General features: G+C 48.1%; 1 protein-coding gene across 1 annotated transcript; it reads right to left on the bottom strand.

The window, feature by feature from the left end:
• Nucleotides 1–1,085: 1,085 nt before the first annotated feature.
• Thbs1 (thrombospondin 1) lies at nt 1,086–16,512 on the bottom strand. Its single transcript, XM_059261124.1, has 22 exons — nt 16,336–16,512; nt 15,734–15,828; nt 14,872–15,431; nt 13,965–14,040; nt 13,483–13,685; nt 13,266–13,388; nt 12,356–12,449; nt 10,943–11,116; nt 10,266–10,442; nt 9,774–9,947; nt 9,393–9,520; nt 9,125–9,277; nt 8,507–8,725; nt 8,050–8,157; nt 7,366–7,525; nt 7,116–7,234; nt 5,405–5,639; nt 4,991–5,218; nt 4,618–4,889; nt 4,126–4,223; nt 3,875–4,014; nt 1,086–3,149 (listed from the first exon to the last, which is right to left on the bottom strand). Exons 2-22 carry the CDS (start codon nt 15,798–15,800, stop codon nt 3,142–3,144), a joined length of 3,516 nt encoding a protein of 1,171 aa, XP_059117107.1. The 5' UTR covers nt 15,801–15,828; nt 16,336–16,512; the 3' UTR covers nt 1,086–3,141.
• Nucleotides 16,513–17,599: the final 1,087 nt, after the last annotated feature.

Below are 17,599 nucleotides of genomic sequence, written 5' to 3'. Positions count from 1 at the left end.
AGGTCAGTGGCTTTAGAACAGCAGAGAAGGCTGGCCAGGGAGGCGCTTCCACCTCACACAGCCCGTCTTTTCTAGTGTTTCCCAGGGAGGCGCTTCCACCTCACATAGCGCGTCTTTTCTAGTGTTTCCCAGGGAGGCGCTTCCACCTCACACAGCCCGTCTTTTCTAGTGTTTCCCAGACCTCAGAGCCATCTTTCACCTGCTAGAATTTCTTCATTGATCTGTTTATTAGAACTAGAAATTAGTTGGATTTCCACATCCATGGTTAATCCACCCAAGACTTAAATTCTGCTTAGCATTTGAACAGGATAGCATTCTTGTCACTGAATAATTTCACGCTCACATACATACCTTCCAAAATTTGCATTGCTATAACAAAATGATCAAAATGATGTATGTGTGTGTGTGTGTGTGTGTGTGCATGTGTGCAGGTGCCTACAAAGGCCAGAAGAGGGCATAGAGGGCATCAGATCCCCTGGAAGCAGTGTTACAGGAGCTAGTGAGCTGCCCACATGGGATGCTGTGATTAGGATCTTCTTGAAGAGCAGCAGATACTTCAGCCCTCTTACCTGCTGGGTCACCCCTCCAGCCCCGCTTTGCATTGCTTTACAAACTGTTGTCTTGAGCACTTGGCTGAGTCAAGGCCAGCTCCCCCCTCACACTTCTCTGAGAGCTGCTGTTCTGTGACCCTGCTGCCATCACTTAAGGTCAGGAGAAGTCACATGTCCTCACAGCTGTCCTTTCCTTTGTCACCACTGTTCCTTTAGAGACAGTACTGGACTTGGAGGATTCAACACAAGACACCCAATATTAATAAAATATGTAATGTTTTCTTTGGGGACTGGTGACTCAGGGGTCATTTTGGTTTTAAGGTTTTCACATGGCAGACTCATGCTTTGTGTCTCTTTCAAAAAATCTAGCAAATGTGTCTTCTGAGTCTAGTGTCTGTTAGTCATACAGCAGCCATGAATGCTGTTTCCTGACACACTGCCTATGTGCTATGGGCTAAGAATGGCTTTTGCCCACACCTCATGATAGCCAGACAGCAAAGATCAAAACAAACACGGACACTGTAAGTATAAATATAAATTTCCATATGATTTATTGTTGTTCCTTGTACATAAGAAACAGTAATATACAAGTTACACTGCTTTAGAATGTAAAATGGATAAAAATGTGTACAAAAAAGCATGTTCCTAGAAAAAAAGGGTATTGCAAATAGTAAAAACTGGGAAGTAAAAAGCCAAAACAAAAACGAAGAAACAAACTAAAACAAAACAAGAAAAACCAACATTTCTTCAATTCAGTGTGCAAACATATAAAAATAGAAATACTAACTCTACAGACAGTATTTCCTGATAAATTATTTAAATAGCGTATCTACATAGTCTGAGATCTCTATTCCAATGGCAATGCAAAAAAAATAATTTATAAAAATAAACCAATGGTATACAAGATGATAGACCAAAACCAGAACTTTAAGAAGTTGTATTTAACATTTCAAAGCTATTTCTTTATTGGGATCATCTTCTGCAAAGGATTTTTATGCTATGTACAACACCGACTTAGACACGACAGTAGTTTTAAGTTTATTGACACTTAAACTCTTTCTACTTGATCCAAAATTCTTTACTCAGTCACACAACAAATGAGGTAATATTTGTATATAAGTTCCACCTTTGTCTCATTTGGGAAAATGAAGAAAAAAAAAAAGAAAAAAGAAAAGAGAAAGGTGATTATGTTTTCTTCTCCCTAGAAACAGGCACAAGGGGTGGCGTGGACCAGCCTTAGAGTGTTCATGGCTTCCTTTACAAGGAGAAACACGTGCAAACGGGCAGCCACCTCATTCCACTTGGGAAGACAGAGGAAACGAAGGGAGAAAAGCCCAAGGAGCCCAAGTCATTCACTCTAAGCCCCGAAGTGAAAAGTGGCAGCTTCAGCTGGCTCTCCGCACACTGGCTTTGGAGAGGTTTGCTGAGCTGCTCAGCTACCTGCTCGCAAACATTTGCCATATGCAATCTAATTCCAGGTAGAACAGGGTTAATAAATAATCGGTATTTACAGTCTTACAGTCATAAAGACTCACTACGAGGATGATTGAGATAGCCCCACACTTCCTGTTTCAGTAACAATCCTTCAGACGGGTCCTCCAGAATAGGGAGAAAAAAAATATAAATATATTACATTGCTAAAGCGTTTGTTACACAAAAACCAGAAGAGAATTGGAAAACTCCATGGTAACTGAGGGGGAAAAAAAGAAAAAAGGAAAAGGAATGTTTTAGTTAGGTCGATAGAAATTTTGTGCCTTTCTAACCATAAAATAAAGGCGTGCTGCCCCCCCTGCAGAGGCAGCTAGAGCTCACTGAGATGGTCTCCTGTGCTCCTGCTAAATCTGCACATCGTAGGTGCAGAATAAACCAACAGTTCCAGCATTACCAGCCAAGGGCAGCCAGCACTGCCTTACACTTCTGACCCTTACCCTGGCCACTGCAGGTGACGCGTGAGAAGCGCCCAAAGGGAGGAAGTCCAGAAGCCAGGCTTTCATCGATGGCTGGGTTAGCTCACACGAGCCAGCATGAGGAAATGCAACAAGTCTTTCTGTCCCCTGAAAATGATTTAGTACCGAACAAGTAACAGCTCCTCCATATTTTCTTCACACAATTGTCTCTCGGGTATGCATCCTCCCTAGTGCTCCTGCTTCCCCACTCCTGAGGACCTACATCAGGGGGGGTTTGGTGCCGAGTTCTAGTGAGTCCTTCTTTCTCTGACATGCCTGAAAATGCTTCTGAGTGTGCTGCTCAGAGATGGCCTCACAGAAACCCTGGGCTCTGTGAGTAAGGCAGAGTGGAGTGGGCACCTTCCCAGCGGGAAGTAAATAGACACTTTTGCTTTCACAAAAGCAAACCAAAGTAATTCTTCACGTTCTTGGAAGATGCGTTCTCATTCATTAAAGGCCGAGAGTGCTGAGTCTGGGTTTGAAGACTGCATTTTCTTGAGGCAGGTCACGTGCTCTAGAAGTCCGCACTATGCAAGAAGAGAAGCAAGGTAGGCAAGGAGAAGTGATCCTGGCAGGGGGGTTTTCTCTAGCCCTTGGTTCCGGAAGGTGCAGTGCCAGCGCTGGTTATGATTGACAGCTAATGATTAGGAATCTGTTAAATGAACAAAGATATACATAAATGAAAACGAAGTCAACAAGCGTACAGTCATCTTAGTATTAATCATCAGACTAACAACTCAGGGCTAACTTCTAGCTTTGACAGGGACAGAATCATGAGCCTCCCTACCCCATCCAGATTAGCATGTCTCGTGGTGTCATCCTTGTTTAGGTCATGTTTAGGCAGCCATGTTGGTGAGACTGTACTCTTGATGTCTTTGATCTTAATACCCAATGCCTTCGAGCATGCAGACGTGGGACTCAGTAAATATGTACTAAGAACTTACTCTGTGGTAGGTCCAATGCTAGGCTCAGAGTTTAAGTAATCGTGTGGTGAGGAAAAAGGAGGCAATAAAGCTAAGATTATTAGCGAAAATCAATACTCTCTCTGTGCCTGGTCTTGGGAAGAACAGTTTGTGTTTGATGGCATGAAGAACATCATAAGCCAAGTGCGAGGTATGTAAGCACACAGAACTTTAAAGTGTTACCAGTAAGGTCTAATGTTGGTAGCTACTTGCTTACTGTCTGCCTCTGACCTGTGTGGGAAGAGTTCAGAGACAAGCTGGGCTAGCTCCTATCCAGGATTCTATAGACATTACTTCCTGTTTAGCATTGTATCCTCAAAAGCAAAACAGAAGTGACTCGCTCTCTCCCCGACATCGTTAGCCTTGTTGATCTGTGGACATGTCAACTGTACATTCATCACAGTGTTGCTCCTACCTCGACATTCGTATTTCATGTCTGAGAAGAAGACCATTTCTTGAGAGAAGACAAATAGACCTAGTCTACCACCAGCGTAGGTTTTATCATAGATGGGTCCTGAGTCGGCCATGATTTTCTTTCCTTCATACATCACCACTCTGCACAGAAAAAAAAACAAACAAACTCATTCATGAGACTGTTACTTCCTGGTCTTATCCTTTGAGCCTATTTGGTGTGACTACAGTGAAATTCAATCATCGCAATCTTACCTGATGTAACCTGTCTTTGGCCTGTGGCTGAGACGCCATCTGTAAGCAGTGAAATCCTTCCAGCCTATGTGACGGGGGTCATGCCACAGGGTGCGCACCTGAAGGAAAAGGGCCAGAAAAGGTTGAAACACAGCTCCCTCCGAAGATTCCTATTTCATTCCACAAGAAACTGCTTAAAAGGCACCGAGTCGACCTGTATTTGGAGAAGGGGCAGTATGGATTTTCCCCAAGGCATCTCTCACTTACTGTGTGCCACTCAGTGACTATGAAGCAGAAGGAAAGGGAAGGAGGGTTTTGTTTGAAGTGGCTGGAGCTGCTTGAGGGTTTAAAGGAGAACTCTTGGTCAGAGCCCACTTGCTTCTAACACACTATGGTTTTGTACGACGGTTGGTAATGCTGGGAACTTGACAGTCAAGACTCCCTAGTGCCGACTGTCTCCAGTACTCCCCAAGGGCCCATCAACTCTCCCTTCTAGATGATGTAGCTTCTCACCTGGCCAGGGGTGTTTCCTGTGTGCCACAGAGCATTGCGCAGGTGCTCGCCAGGTCCTGTGGTGGAATTCACAACCTTTACAGACAGGCCCGAATATCCCTGAGCCCTGGTGGGGTTGGTGTCCCAGTAGGACTGAGTCACTTGTTTCCACATCACAACGTAGAAGCGGCTGCTGGACTGGTAGCCGAACACGAAGCCGGCATAGTCGTCGTCCCTCTCGGTGTTAATGAAGAAGGTACCACTGAAGTCCACGGCATTAAACTCATCATAGCCTGGAAGGCAAGGCCAGAGTCGGATTAAAGGCTCAACGGTCATGATTCATATTTACCTCCTTCCAGTGTACCCCTCTGGGTCTAAGGAACTCACTACTCACCTACAGCAAGACCAGGATCACAGTTTACAGTCTGGACGAGTTCTTTGCCCTGATGGCGTACAACCCAGTTAGGGTCATTTTGGGAGGTCCCTTTGGGATCTAGAGGAATCATCTGGAACCGGCGGAAATCGGTTTCACTGATGTCAACATTCTCAGGACAGATGTCATCAATGTCTGGCACATTGTCATGATCAAAGTCATCTTTGCAGGCATCTCCTCGGCCATCACCTAAGGTCAAAGAAGGCAAAAGTTCCGTGAAATTCTGAAATGCTATTATGAGTGGGTCACCAAGTCACGATCTCGTAAATACTGGTGTTTTGTTCCTTTGTCCTCTCAGATGCTCCGTTTTCATTTCTTGTGTCTGGACAGCTAAGGTGTCAGTTATGCCATTCGGTACTGGCCACGGTGACTCACCATCAGAGTCCTTCTGGTCGGGGTTGGGCACCAGTCTGCAATTGTCCCTGTCATCTGGAATGCCGTCATTGTCGTCATCATGGTCGCAGGCGTCCCCTTTGCCGTCTTTATCATGGTCGGCCTGGTTGGCGTTAGGCACGTAGGGACAGTTGTCCATATTGTTCTGATGGCCATCCTCATCGATGTCCTGATTGTTGTCACAGGTGTCCCCTATGCGGTCGGAGTCAGAGTCCAGCTGGAAGAGAGGCATCAACGGCGGGTGAGTCAAACAACAGACACCAGGGGAAAGGGAACGTTAATGCCCTGGGGAGGGAACATTCTCCGCATTGGACATGGATGCGGGACTCATGCTTACTTCTCTAGTACCACAGAAAGAAACACCAAGTTTTAAAGAGGGTTTTACCTTGATCCTTATTTTTACACGAAAATTGAGAAGAGAGCTTAACACAGAGTTATTTTTAAATCACTCGAGGGAATGCAATGTTTATTGTTTATATCTCAATGTACATTTTGTAATTTCCCATTGACATCAAAAGCAAATATTGACAGGCCAACTTCTACTCCAGGCCTTGAGTCATGGCAGTGGTCTGTGCAGACTGTCTGCATAATATGTACGAGACATTAATTACTTTTTTGTTTTTGAGGCTTTTGGCTTTCTACATGTATTCCATAAAGATTTCATCTGTTGGATAAAGTCAAACTCTAAATTTTTTTGAAGCAGACTTTTCCCAGAGTCCATAGCATTCAGTATGTGTGGGTGCTTAGGGACCATTTCTATAAAAACTGGATGCTTCCTTGCCACTATTTATACTCTTTGCTTTTGAGATTTTTATATGATGATTGAATTTGCTTATAAAATTTACTCAGTCTGAGGAATCAGAAGCCCACTCAGTGAGGTTAACTGCTATTTCAGATGTTTAATGTCTGGTAGACCCAAACTCAGAGCAGGCCAGCTCAGTGCCACGTGGCCAGCAGAGAATACAGGCCCTCAGGGTTTCCTATGATGATGGCTTTAAGTCATCTTGCTTTTAGCATGATATAACTTCCGAATTAGGAGAAACTTCAATTCTCATTTCTCTAATCCTTAAAGTTCTGTTCAAATTTCGGATTGCTTAACCTTTCAGAAGCGTCATTTTAGGAAATGGAAAACCTGCTGTACTTTTTCCCTAGACACGATGGATGCGCAGTGATACGTAGGGAAACACTCTGCTGGGAACCGGTGTGTTTACACGCATGTGCATCATCCGTAGCTCCCACCCACAGCTTGTGCCGGGAGAAGCCCACACGGCTGGGCTCATTGGGGGAATGGGAGAAATTCTCCAGCCTTGAGAAGTAGTTTAGCTTCCTGATTTCCTGGCAGACTCTGTTGCTAGCCATGACACAGGTGTACACTTGGCTTCTGGACACTGCCTTCCTCTGTCTCACATGCGTCGGACAGGACTGTAGAACTGTCTGTCTCTGCTCTTTGTGTAATTTGTCTTAATGGCGGCAGCAAACAGGACTGAGGTCACAGGGTTTCCACGCTAATCTCTGAGAGGGTTTGCCAAGGGCTCATATCAGGCAAACTTTACAGGCACACATTGCAAATGGCTCTGGGTGCCCTGGGAACCCCAGTAATGGGAGGGTTCGACATCCCTTGAACTCACTGTTTTAAAGGCATAGAGAGGAGATACAATACCTCACCGAGAGATTCTGAAAGGAGTCCACCTACCTGGTCTGGATTGTGTTCCAGGGGGCAGTTGTCACACTGATCTCCAACCCCATCCATGTCAGTGTCCCTCTGGTCCACATTGTAAACATACTGGCAGTTGTCTCGCTCATTGAGGATTCCTGCGGAGGGGGTGTAGATGGGAGCTGAGTCCTGCAGCCCCATATAATTCAACTAAATCACTCAGTAACAGCCACCAAGTAAGCTGTGCCTGTCACCGTCTCTTCAGGCTGTCAAGCCGGGGATGCCTTACCGTCTCCGTCGATGTCCACAGCACAGGCATCTCCCTCTCCGTTGTTGTCTGTGTCTGCCTGGTCAGGGTTGTGGTTGTAAGGGCAGTTGTCACAGCGGTCTCCCACGTCATCTCTGTCATAGTCATACTGGGCCGGGTTGTAATGGAATGGGCAGTTGTCCTGCAAAGAGAAGAAATGGACGCTCTCTGATGCTGCCTGGGAGACCAGCTGATGCCTTCAGCCTCATACACAGTGTTATAAACCCTCAAAGGTCTGCAGCAGTTACCTTGTACTTGGTCAATACACTGAGTATTCAGCGTAAGTAAAATACCAAGAAGGGAAGACATGATGGATTAAAAACTGGATTCTTTTTGGTTACAATTAAGAGAGATACAGGACATAACTTCATCGTCTCAGCTCTCATTATAAAAACACATGCATTTAGACATTACATCTGAATTGAATCTGGGGAGCAGAATGCTAAGTGTATTTGCTGTGGTTTCTCAAACTGGGGGAGGCTGTGATGAAAAATGAAACTCTAACAATCCTTTAAGCAACATCTGTGTCCTCAAACGATGGAGACACAGTGACCAGTTTCTGATTGTCCTGCAGATCGGTTTGGTATGTTTTTGCTATCACTCTTCAATGCCCGCACATCCTAGTGTCTCGGGATGAAGGGGGGATAGAGAGCATGTTGTCCCTACCCTGTCATCCGGGATCTTGTCATTGTCGTCATCGTCATCACAGGCATCGCCGATCCCATCTCTGTCATAGTCTTCCTGCCCCGAGTTGGGAAGGTTGGGGCAGTTGTCCTAAGGAGAAGGAGACACATGTGACAGCGACAGTTAGCATTGGCACATACCTGGAGGGCCACACTGGGACAGCCTAATAGGATGCTCAGGGGCGGGCATGCTTTTATGTCAAGGTGAAGCCACGAAAGGTATTTTGGGAGGTTGCTCTTGTGGAGTCTGTATAAATGCTCTAGGCTTCATACATCCTGTCTCATTCAAGATCTTGGCACCAAAATGACTCCATGCTAATGGGTGTCAATGCCCTTCTGTGTCTGGGAGATTTAATCTTTGTTTCGTTTTCAGTTTTCCAACACTCAGAATTCCTTGGCACACTCCCGAGAGGGGAGCCCGTGAGGGCGGCCGGCCGTACCTTTTTGCAGTGGTAGGTTGCGTTGGCCACACACACCAGGTTCTCGTTAGGCCAGCCGTCGAGGTCTGTGTCCTCTCCACAGATGATGCCGTTGCCCGCGTAGCCAGGCTTGCACTCACAGCGGTACATGGGGTCGCTGTAGTGGCCCAGGTAGTTGCACTTGGCATTCTTGTTGCAGTCGTGCGTCCCATCCGTGCAGGGGTTTCGTGGCTTGCACACCTGAGGGTACAGCGTCCGAACTATCACAGAACGTTCGAAAGCCGCAAGACACCAGAGAGTCCAGATCCCTCCCATCCTGGCGCAGACAGCGGCCCCGTTAGGAGAAAGGTGGGATTCCTCCGTCCCTCTCCACTCTCTCTGAGTATATCCAGGCTACTGGCAAATGCTGCTTTACACTGAATTTTCTTGGAGCTGCTCAGCTTGCAAAACATGGCATGTGCAAGCCCACCCAGTCACAGCTTCTCTGGGCCCCGCATTTTCAAATACGTTGGCTGCCCAGTCTTTGCCCATAGCTTTCAAATACGTTGACTGCCCACTGCACATGCAGTGTCCCCTCTGTCCGTCAGCTGTTGGGACGAGGACAGCCCTCTTCTACTCTGGCCCACTTCTCTACTCTACCTGTTTGTTGGCCATGGCGTGTTCGACACCTCGGCCAAAGGGCTGTGAGCCGGTGAATCGTGGTGGGCAGGGCAGGCAGTTGTAGCCAGGGTCTGTGTTCTCACACCGGTGTTCTCCATTGTGATTGAAGCAGGCGTCGGGCACTTCTTTGCACTGTGGATGAAATGAGATTTTGCTTAACACTTGGCAAATGCCGTCTTAAGGAAGGGCCCTGGGCCGGGTTAGCTGCTTTCTCCGTTCTGATAACTGAGAGCCGTTGGTTGCGTACCTCGTCAACATCCTTGCACTGGATGCCATTTCCACTGTAGCCAGGAGGACAGGCACCACATTTCCAGCTACCATCAGGATAGCTGGTACACTTGGCACCAGCAAAGCAGGGGTTGGACAGGCATCCATCTGAGATGAGGTAAGAGACAGGGAAATGGTTGGGTCTAAGCTGCCGTCACTGCCATGTGCTACTTAAAATGATACAGAATAAGACATTGTAGGGCCTCTGCTACTGGCAATGGTCCACCCGCATCTTAGAGTAATCAGACGACCAGGACCAGTCAAAGCCGAACAGCCTCCCTCCCCCCTGGTGAATACTGACTGTGACATTCATAAAACAGAAAGCTCCCAGGGTGGTTTTGTGGCTGGCTTCACAGCTTACCAATTGGACAGTCTTGCTTGTTGCAAACTTGATTTTCAGTCGCATCACCAACACAGTCTTTGCCCCCGAACTGGGGTGTGGGGTTGTTACAGAGCCGGCTGCGTCTCTGCACGCCTCCTCCACAGGTGACAGAGCAGATGTCCCACAGTGACCAGGGACCCCAGCCTCCATTGACTGTAAGAAAACGAGTCACATGTAAAAATCCAGTTTTCAGGTGCCTTAGCTGTCCCAGAAACCTGTCCTGAGCCTGTCAGAAATGCCTTCAAACCCAGCCCATGGGGAGAATGTTTGGGAATTGGGGATGGCTGAAATGGTTTTCTTTCTGGTTTTCATTAAAAGAAGCTGCTGAGCACGCAGGACTTGGTTGCTGTTTGTTTCTCTAGCGAGTGGGCTCCCATGCTCCACGGCCCACTGAGCTGGAGGCCACAGATAGGAGGCGACCAGCTGGGCAGAGCCGCCTCCCATATGTCCCTGGGTCAGGCCCACACTTACTTGGGCAGGCATCTTTCTTGCAGGCTTTGGTCTCCCGAGCTTCACCCTCACAGGGCTTCCCATTCATCTGGGGGCTGGGAGAGTTGCAGAGCCGGATCCTTGTGATAACACCATCACCACAGGTCACGGAACAAGACGACCATGGGGACCAGTGACTCCAGCCACCATCCTGCTTAACTGAAAGGTAAATCTGTTGGTCACAACTGGTGCTGCCCTGGAGAGGGCCACAAAGAAAGTCTCAGACACCAATAATTCTAGCAAGTGGTCAATGGCCACTAAACAAGTGTGCAGTAGAAACTATGGCCACATGCCAATGTCAGTGGAAAAACTAGCACAGGAAAGATGGTATTTAGCTGTCTGTGTGAGCTGATGTCAATAGCTCAACATTTATAGGCTACTGGCCAAGAGCCAAGCTCTATTCTAATTGTTTCATGTGCCTTATCTAGAGAAAATGCCTAATAAAACTTTATCAAGAATGGTTATTGTTCCCATGTAATAGATGCGGAGGAAGCTCGGGGAGGGAAGGTCATTCTCAGGAGTGCAGAGATTAGGAGTGTAATTGCGGCTCAGATCCCAAGCCCAGAACCTGCGCCCTCAGCTCCTTGCTGTGGAGCTGCTCTTGGAGGTGACAGCATTGAGAAGTGAGATTGCCACCCCTTCACGGCCTTGGTGCTTACATCTCTTGTCACACTCCTGAATGTGGCAGGTCCTCGTCTGTACTGAAGAGCCCTCACATCTGTTGTTGAGGCTGTCACAGGAGCGACCACGTTGCTGAATTCCATTGCCACACGTTGCCGAGCAGGAAGTCCACTCAGACCAGGGGGACCAGCCATCATCAGCAGAGTCGCTGGCTGTGGGGAGAAACAGGATCGTTTGGCACCTGTATCTAGGATAAACTGCTCTTTAGAGGGCCCCGTTCAGGGCCCTTCATTGCCTGAGGTTGCAAAGCAATGGGTTTCTTTTTAAAATCCTTCTTTTCTTCATACTTCTAGCTTTATGGAAGCATGATTAACAAATAGAAGTTGTTGACATTTATGTGTACACCAGATGCTGGGCTATCCAAGTCATAATGAGAGAGGAACTCATCATTTCACAGGCTTTTGTGTGGTCTGGTGTTTTCATACTTTTCACAAGAGGAGAATATGCTTGTTTACCATCTGCTTAGACACGTGTGACAATGACATGTGTCTATCGGAGGACAGGGAACTGCCGTTTTCATTTGTCATCAGTTGAAAGTCTTCCTAGCAAACCCTAATTTAGGCTCACAGCTCTGCTAGCTCTCAGCCAGCTTTGTTCCCTGTAACTCACACCTCAGACAGATGCTGGACAGAAAGAGATAATATAGAAAAACATTGTTGTGCCAAAATTGCTCCCATGGGATTGATTATTCTGACCCATGGCTCATGTGTGTAGCTCTGTGTGTGTGAGTAAAGGGCAATTCGACGTCCCCGATTTCTCTCTGATCCGCGATGAGTCACTTTTATGACTTGCACTTTCTGCATTAAAATAGCTCCTCAACCAAGTGGTTATACTGGCAACAAGCCCCAGAGGCAGAGTGTCTCACAGCAGTATAGTAGCTGATTTCTTTTATGAATGTCTCACAGCAGTATAGTAGCTGATTTCTTTTATTACCCTGGAACTTCAACAGATCCTAATCTCTTAGGCCTCCTAACACTGCAGGTAAAACAGGTGGCTTTTCAACCCTCAGTCCAATGCTTATACCAGTTTCTATAAATTCTCCGGTGGATAATTATCTCTAACAAAAAGATGAATTTCTAAAAGCAACCAGCTTAAGACTACTGCCATATTCAACTCTTCTCCTCACAGCATAACACTAGAACCCATAAACTCCATCAAGATCATTGCCTATGCCATAATCCAGATGGAAGGTTAAGGTTTGGTCACCATGGAGGTCTGGGCTCTGTTCAAATAGACTAGCTTTTAGTTACCTAAGTCCACTCTGCAAGAATCTGCCTGGAAAAGTCTGATGGAGCTGGGAGGGGCTGGGCTCCAGTACTGGGCCCAGCTGTCAGGATGCCCCCAAACTGAGCTAGCCACTGAAGAACGGTTATGTCACTTTAGGAACTTACGCCAACACCGTGGGCAGCATTCTCCATCAGGAACTGTGGCATTGGAGCAGGGCATGATGGGGCAGGACACCTTTTTGCAGATGGTGACTGAGTTCTGCAGGGCAAGTGAAGGAGAGGGAAATATGTTACCAAGCATATTGCAAAGAGGAGCTTTCTGTGACATTTCCACTATAAGCCACGACTCAGTCAGGGCAGTAAGTGTTCTAGCAGAGCAGTTTTTATAGGAGGGACGTCTCTGCTGGATCTGCAGACCTCAGTGTCACAAAGTTGCAGGGTGAATTCTCACTCCATTCTTTGGAAAGTTCTTTTTAACTGCTACTCTGTCAGGTGTGGAAGTTACAGAACAGCACATTTGTATAAGGGAAATCAACGAACTTTGTAGCTCATATCTCATAGTATCTCAAATGCAGATACAGCTTTATCACATTTTAGAGAAAAAATGGGAATTTAATGGAGGTTATGTCTCAAATTCAGTAATCAGTGGTTCGCATTTAAGCTTTGTTTTTCCTGGTGAGCTAGAGATCTGAACAGTGTTAGAAGAACCTCCTTGCCAGAGCTGAATACCAATCAGGGCTGGTCAAAAAAGAACGCTCTAAGCAGGTTTTATGTACCTGACATTCAATACTTGGTCTTTGAACACTAAAGCAGCTAAATTATTCCAATGTTTAGGTAGGTTTGTTCTCTTAGCTACCCAGCCTGGTGCATAATTAAGACTTGGATAACTCTTCTGAGAGCTAAAAAGGAATCTATAGAGGTAAAAAAGAATTTGTAGATGTTATAATTACATATTAAAGAAAAAAAATCGCTTTGGTCGCAGGCCAGGGTATATTTAAAAAATGTGTGTGGTCACTTGAGTATCTCCTGAGACATAGGCCATCAATTCTTACTGAGGTTTGTGAGTATCCCTTACCTGGCAGTGACACTCAGTGCAACTATCTACAGTCCATTCCTCATTGTTCTTGTACTGGACTCCATTGTGGAAGCAGAGGGGAGGCCGCCTCAGCTCGCTGGCCAGTTCTCTGTTCTCTTCGGTCTGAAAGGGGAGAATGCTCGTGAGTGTCCAGTCTCCCATGGGACCACCTATGGTGATCTTCAAGGGCTGGAAAATGAGAGCAGAGGCCACTGACCACTTTTCGGATGCTGTCCTGTAGTGTGGTCACGATGGTGCGCAGGCCCCTGAGTTCTAGGACCATGCTGGATAGTTCGTCACAGGAGAGGCCACAGATGGCTTGCAGGTCCTTTGTTTTGTGGCCGATGTAGTTGGTGCGGATAGCAGGGCTGGAACCATTCACCACGTTGTTGTCAAGGGTGAGAAGGACGTTGGTAGCAGCTGAGAAACAACGTGTAATAGAAAGGCTTCAACAGCTGGTCTCCCAGCCCCTGCAGGTTCTTGTAAAAGACATTCCATTTGGGATGAGGGACGAATGTAGAGCTAGTGCATGCACGTGTGGAATATCCTTTGAGGGTCACTTTTGTGTACTTCAACTACGACCCCCTTGGACGTTGTGTATAAATCTTACTGCTTATTTATCAGGGTGTTTTTGGTGGAATTCCCCAGAATTCTCCAAATCTCAGAAACATGGCGGGGGGGGGGGGTGGAGATACTCACAGCTGGAGCAGCCTTTGTTCCTGAGAATGTCTTCTGGGGTGGTTCCAAAGACAAACCTCACATTCTGCAGCACCCCCTGTGGGCAGAGGACACACACACTGTAGAATGCTGGGGGTGGGGGTGGGGCAGCCTGTCTCATTCCCCTTGGGAAAGCATGCAGTGAGTTTAAAAGAACTGTTTTAAGATCACCCGGCCAGAATATCACAATGACGTAAACTGCCAAACAACATCAAAATCCTAATGTGTCTTCTGCCAATTTGAGCAATTTACAAAGAATCCAGTTATCTGGTTATCAGACTGCTTGGGGTACACAGGAAATGGAATCTGATCCCAAGTCTGGAGGACAGGATACTCTGATACTCCCCAGTGTCAAAGAGTTAATGTGGGAGTTCAAAGCCACGCTTGGAAAAAAAAAAAAAAAAAAGAAGAAAAAGAAAAGAAAAAAAGAAGAAAAAAACAAGGCAGAACAGCACATGACCATACTGTTACTCCTACCTTGGATCCAGACTGGAAAGCATCCAGAACACTCTACCCAGGGACTCAAGTGCTGACCAAGTATCCTTTTCAAGGCACATTAAAACTGGTAGGGGATTTGATACAAGTTATTTTCCTAAGAGTGTACAAGGAGTGTCTGATACTGGAACAGGCTGAGTGTAGTAGGGAAACCATTTATCACTCTGGGTAGCTTTGAAGGCATGGTTCCCAGGCCCTGGATCATTACAACTTCTTATTAGAAGTGAAATTTCTCAGGCCCCTCACCTGACCTACCAAATCTGAACCCTGGAGTTTGGGGCAGCGGTGTATGATTTAATCAGCCCTCTGGAGTTGTCTGATGCTCCCTGTATTTGGGAATACTTTAGTCTACAGACATCTCCACATAGCCCTTGTGGCAGGTAAGAAGACTTACCTGAAAATTGTCATTGACATCTCCCTTTGCGATGCGGAGCCTGGCGACACTGGCCAAATCCCTGGTAAAGATGCTCTGGATGGGAACGTCCAGCTCAGCGCTCTCCATCTTCTCGCAGTCAATGTAGAGTTGGGCTCTGTCTTCTTGCACAAACAGAGTGATGGTCTTCCACTGGCCAGTGGCCAGGAGAGCTTCCTCCACAGACACCACTTGTTGCTTCCCCGGCAGGCTCAGACTCAGGTCCAGGGTGCCTGCTTTGCCGTTGGAGACCACACTGAAGATCTGGCCAGTATGATCTTTCCGTTCCACGGCCAGGAGTGTGCCACGAGTCTTCTTCATCTGCCTCAAGGAAGCCAGGAAGATGAAGCCTTTGTCGGCCCCCACAGCATCCAGTAGGTCTTGGAACTTGTCATCAGGCACAGGGGGAATCAGGTTGGCATTTTCAATCCGGAAAGCAGGGCTGGACTGGTCAAGGCCCTTCACCAGTCGGCGGCCGGAGCCCTTGCGGGCAGCTCCAATGAGTTCAAAGATGTCAAACACACCATTGTCTCCCCCAGACTCTGTAGGGTGGGAGAAGATAATCAGCTTTCGAGGCTGGGGGTAAGGGTGTAGGTCTTGGCTGTGAGGGGGCAAAGTGAGAACTCTTGGTGGTCACCGAGAGCTGAATGACCACGGAGAGGGAACCTGTACCCTGGCACTAAGGGTTCAGAGGACACAGCCTAGGGAGAACACAGGAGGGGTACACCTGAGCTGTCTTGTACCCCCTCTACACACACACACACACACACACACACACACACACACACGCAGAGAGAGAGACAGAGAGACATAGAGAGAGAGAGACAGAGAGACAGAGACTCACCTGGAATGCGATTGCTGCCGCACATATGCAACAGGAACAGGACGCCTAGTCCCCAGACCAGCTCCATGGTAGAGCCTTTGTGCCCAGCACAGAGCCTGTGGCAAGAAGTGCAGGAGGTTAGAGTCAGAGACCAGGAGGGCAGCAGGGTGAGGGTGTGTGTGTGTGTGTGTGTGTGTGTGTGTGTGTGTGTGTGTGTGGTGAAAAGAAAGGCAAAAGGATTTACTTTCCAGAGGGCATCCAGTAAAAACCAAGAGCGCCAGACGCAGGGGATTGTGACGTTCCACGATGAGGGGCATAAAGTGATTTGGGGTTTTCCCTTGCAGCCCTTTAGAATGTACTTGGGGATACGGACAGCAAAGGTCAGAGACTTTTGAGAAAAGGTGAGGAAATCTGGGGGTGTCTTGGAGGAATTGTTTGTGAACCCTAAGGCTGGAGAGAACCAGCTCCGGAAAGTTCTTTCCAGCGGCTAGACCGGGCATGATGAGGGACAGTTAGGGCAAGCATACCAGGAAAAGTAGGAGACAGGGAGTTGCTCGACCGTCAGCATCCTAGGGGCCGGAGGTGGCTGGCCAGGTGCTCGGCAGCAGCGGTAGGTGGCTTACCTGTGTGCACCCGGGCGCAGCAGCCGGGAGTGGCGGCAAAGGTGCAGCGGAGGACAAGGACGGAGGACAAGGACGCCGAGTCTGGTGGAGACGCTGGGGCGGCCGGTGCGCCCGGAGAGTCGGTGGCGGGACCGTCGGGATTGCCTGCAGAAGTCCGATTAGGCTGGCTGAGTCCGGGCAGTGGCTGGCTCGGCAGAGGAGCCCTGGACCATTTAAAGGGGCGCTCGCATTCCTGGGAATCGTCCTGGCCAATAGGAGTCGGGGCAGGAAGCGGAGGGGGGGGGGCAGGGGGGGAGGACGACACGGGTTCCTCTCTCCGCCTCCCGTCCCCCGCCCCCCCTCCCCCCACGGTCTGCCTGGCGTGCAGCTCGAGGGCTGAAAGTGAAGGGGGAGACACTGATCGGGCACAGGAGCCCTGGAACTTCTCAGAAAAATAGGTCTCCACCCACGCAGCCTTGGCGTACTCGGGCTCAGCGCTTAGGCTCTTGCGCCACCGGGGCTGGAGGCGCTCCTCCTGAGGGTTCCCAGACACGATGCTCCTTCGGGGATCACCTAAGACCCTTTAAGGGGGTTTTCACTAAAGCTTGTCTCCTTGAATGCCTCAATGACGGAGACACTTGGAGATGAGAATGTCTGGTTTAAAAATAAAAGTGAAAAAGGGTAGTGTGTCGGAAATCTTTAATAGGGTCTATCCTGGTGGGGTGGGGGATCCCGCGCCATCTGTGCTTCGCGCTCCACTCCTGCCCCGCACGCCTGCCCTCCGCCTGACCCACTGAGGGTGGCAAGTACGGGGCAGCCAGGGCCAGCAGCAGGACCGTGCACCGAGGTCCCTTCCCACTGTCCAAGTCCAGAGTTCTTCCCCAGTTCTAATGTGCGTCCTCAACTCGCCGCTTGGGGGCGGTATATGTATTCTGATTTAGGGGATCCCGGACGGATAGTTTCTAGGGGCATTTTAAGGAAGCGGATTCGTGCCCAGCTTCTGCAAGGCAAAACTGACATTGTGTCTTGAAAAACAGCTTTGTGCCCACTCGTGTTTCTTAACGTGACTGGTTGGAGAATTTGCTGAACCGTCTGGCTCCAGGATCTTACCCTATTTACAGAACTGACCCATAAAGTAATAAATTACTCTCTGCCCATTATTTTATTCCCCATTTTTCTCCCTAAACGTTCTTTTCATTTTTCGGCTCCCGAAACCGAGGTGTGGGTTACATTTCTGTGGGTATACACATTTCCATGAGCCGGCTGCTGCCTGATGCTCCCGTCT

The sequence above is a fragment of the Peromyscus eremicus genome, chromosome 4 (assembly GCF_949786415.1).
Source record: "Peromyscus eremicus chromosome 4, PerEre_H2_v1, whole genome shotgun sequence".
Taxonomy (NCBI): domain Eukaryota; kingdom Metazoa; phylum Chordata; class Mammalia; order Rodentia; family Cricetidae; genus Peromyscus; species Peromyscus eremicus.
The sequence above is the reverse complement of the archived record's forward strand: the minus strand, read 5'-3'. Positions and strand labels throughout refer to the sequence as shown.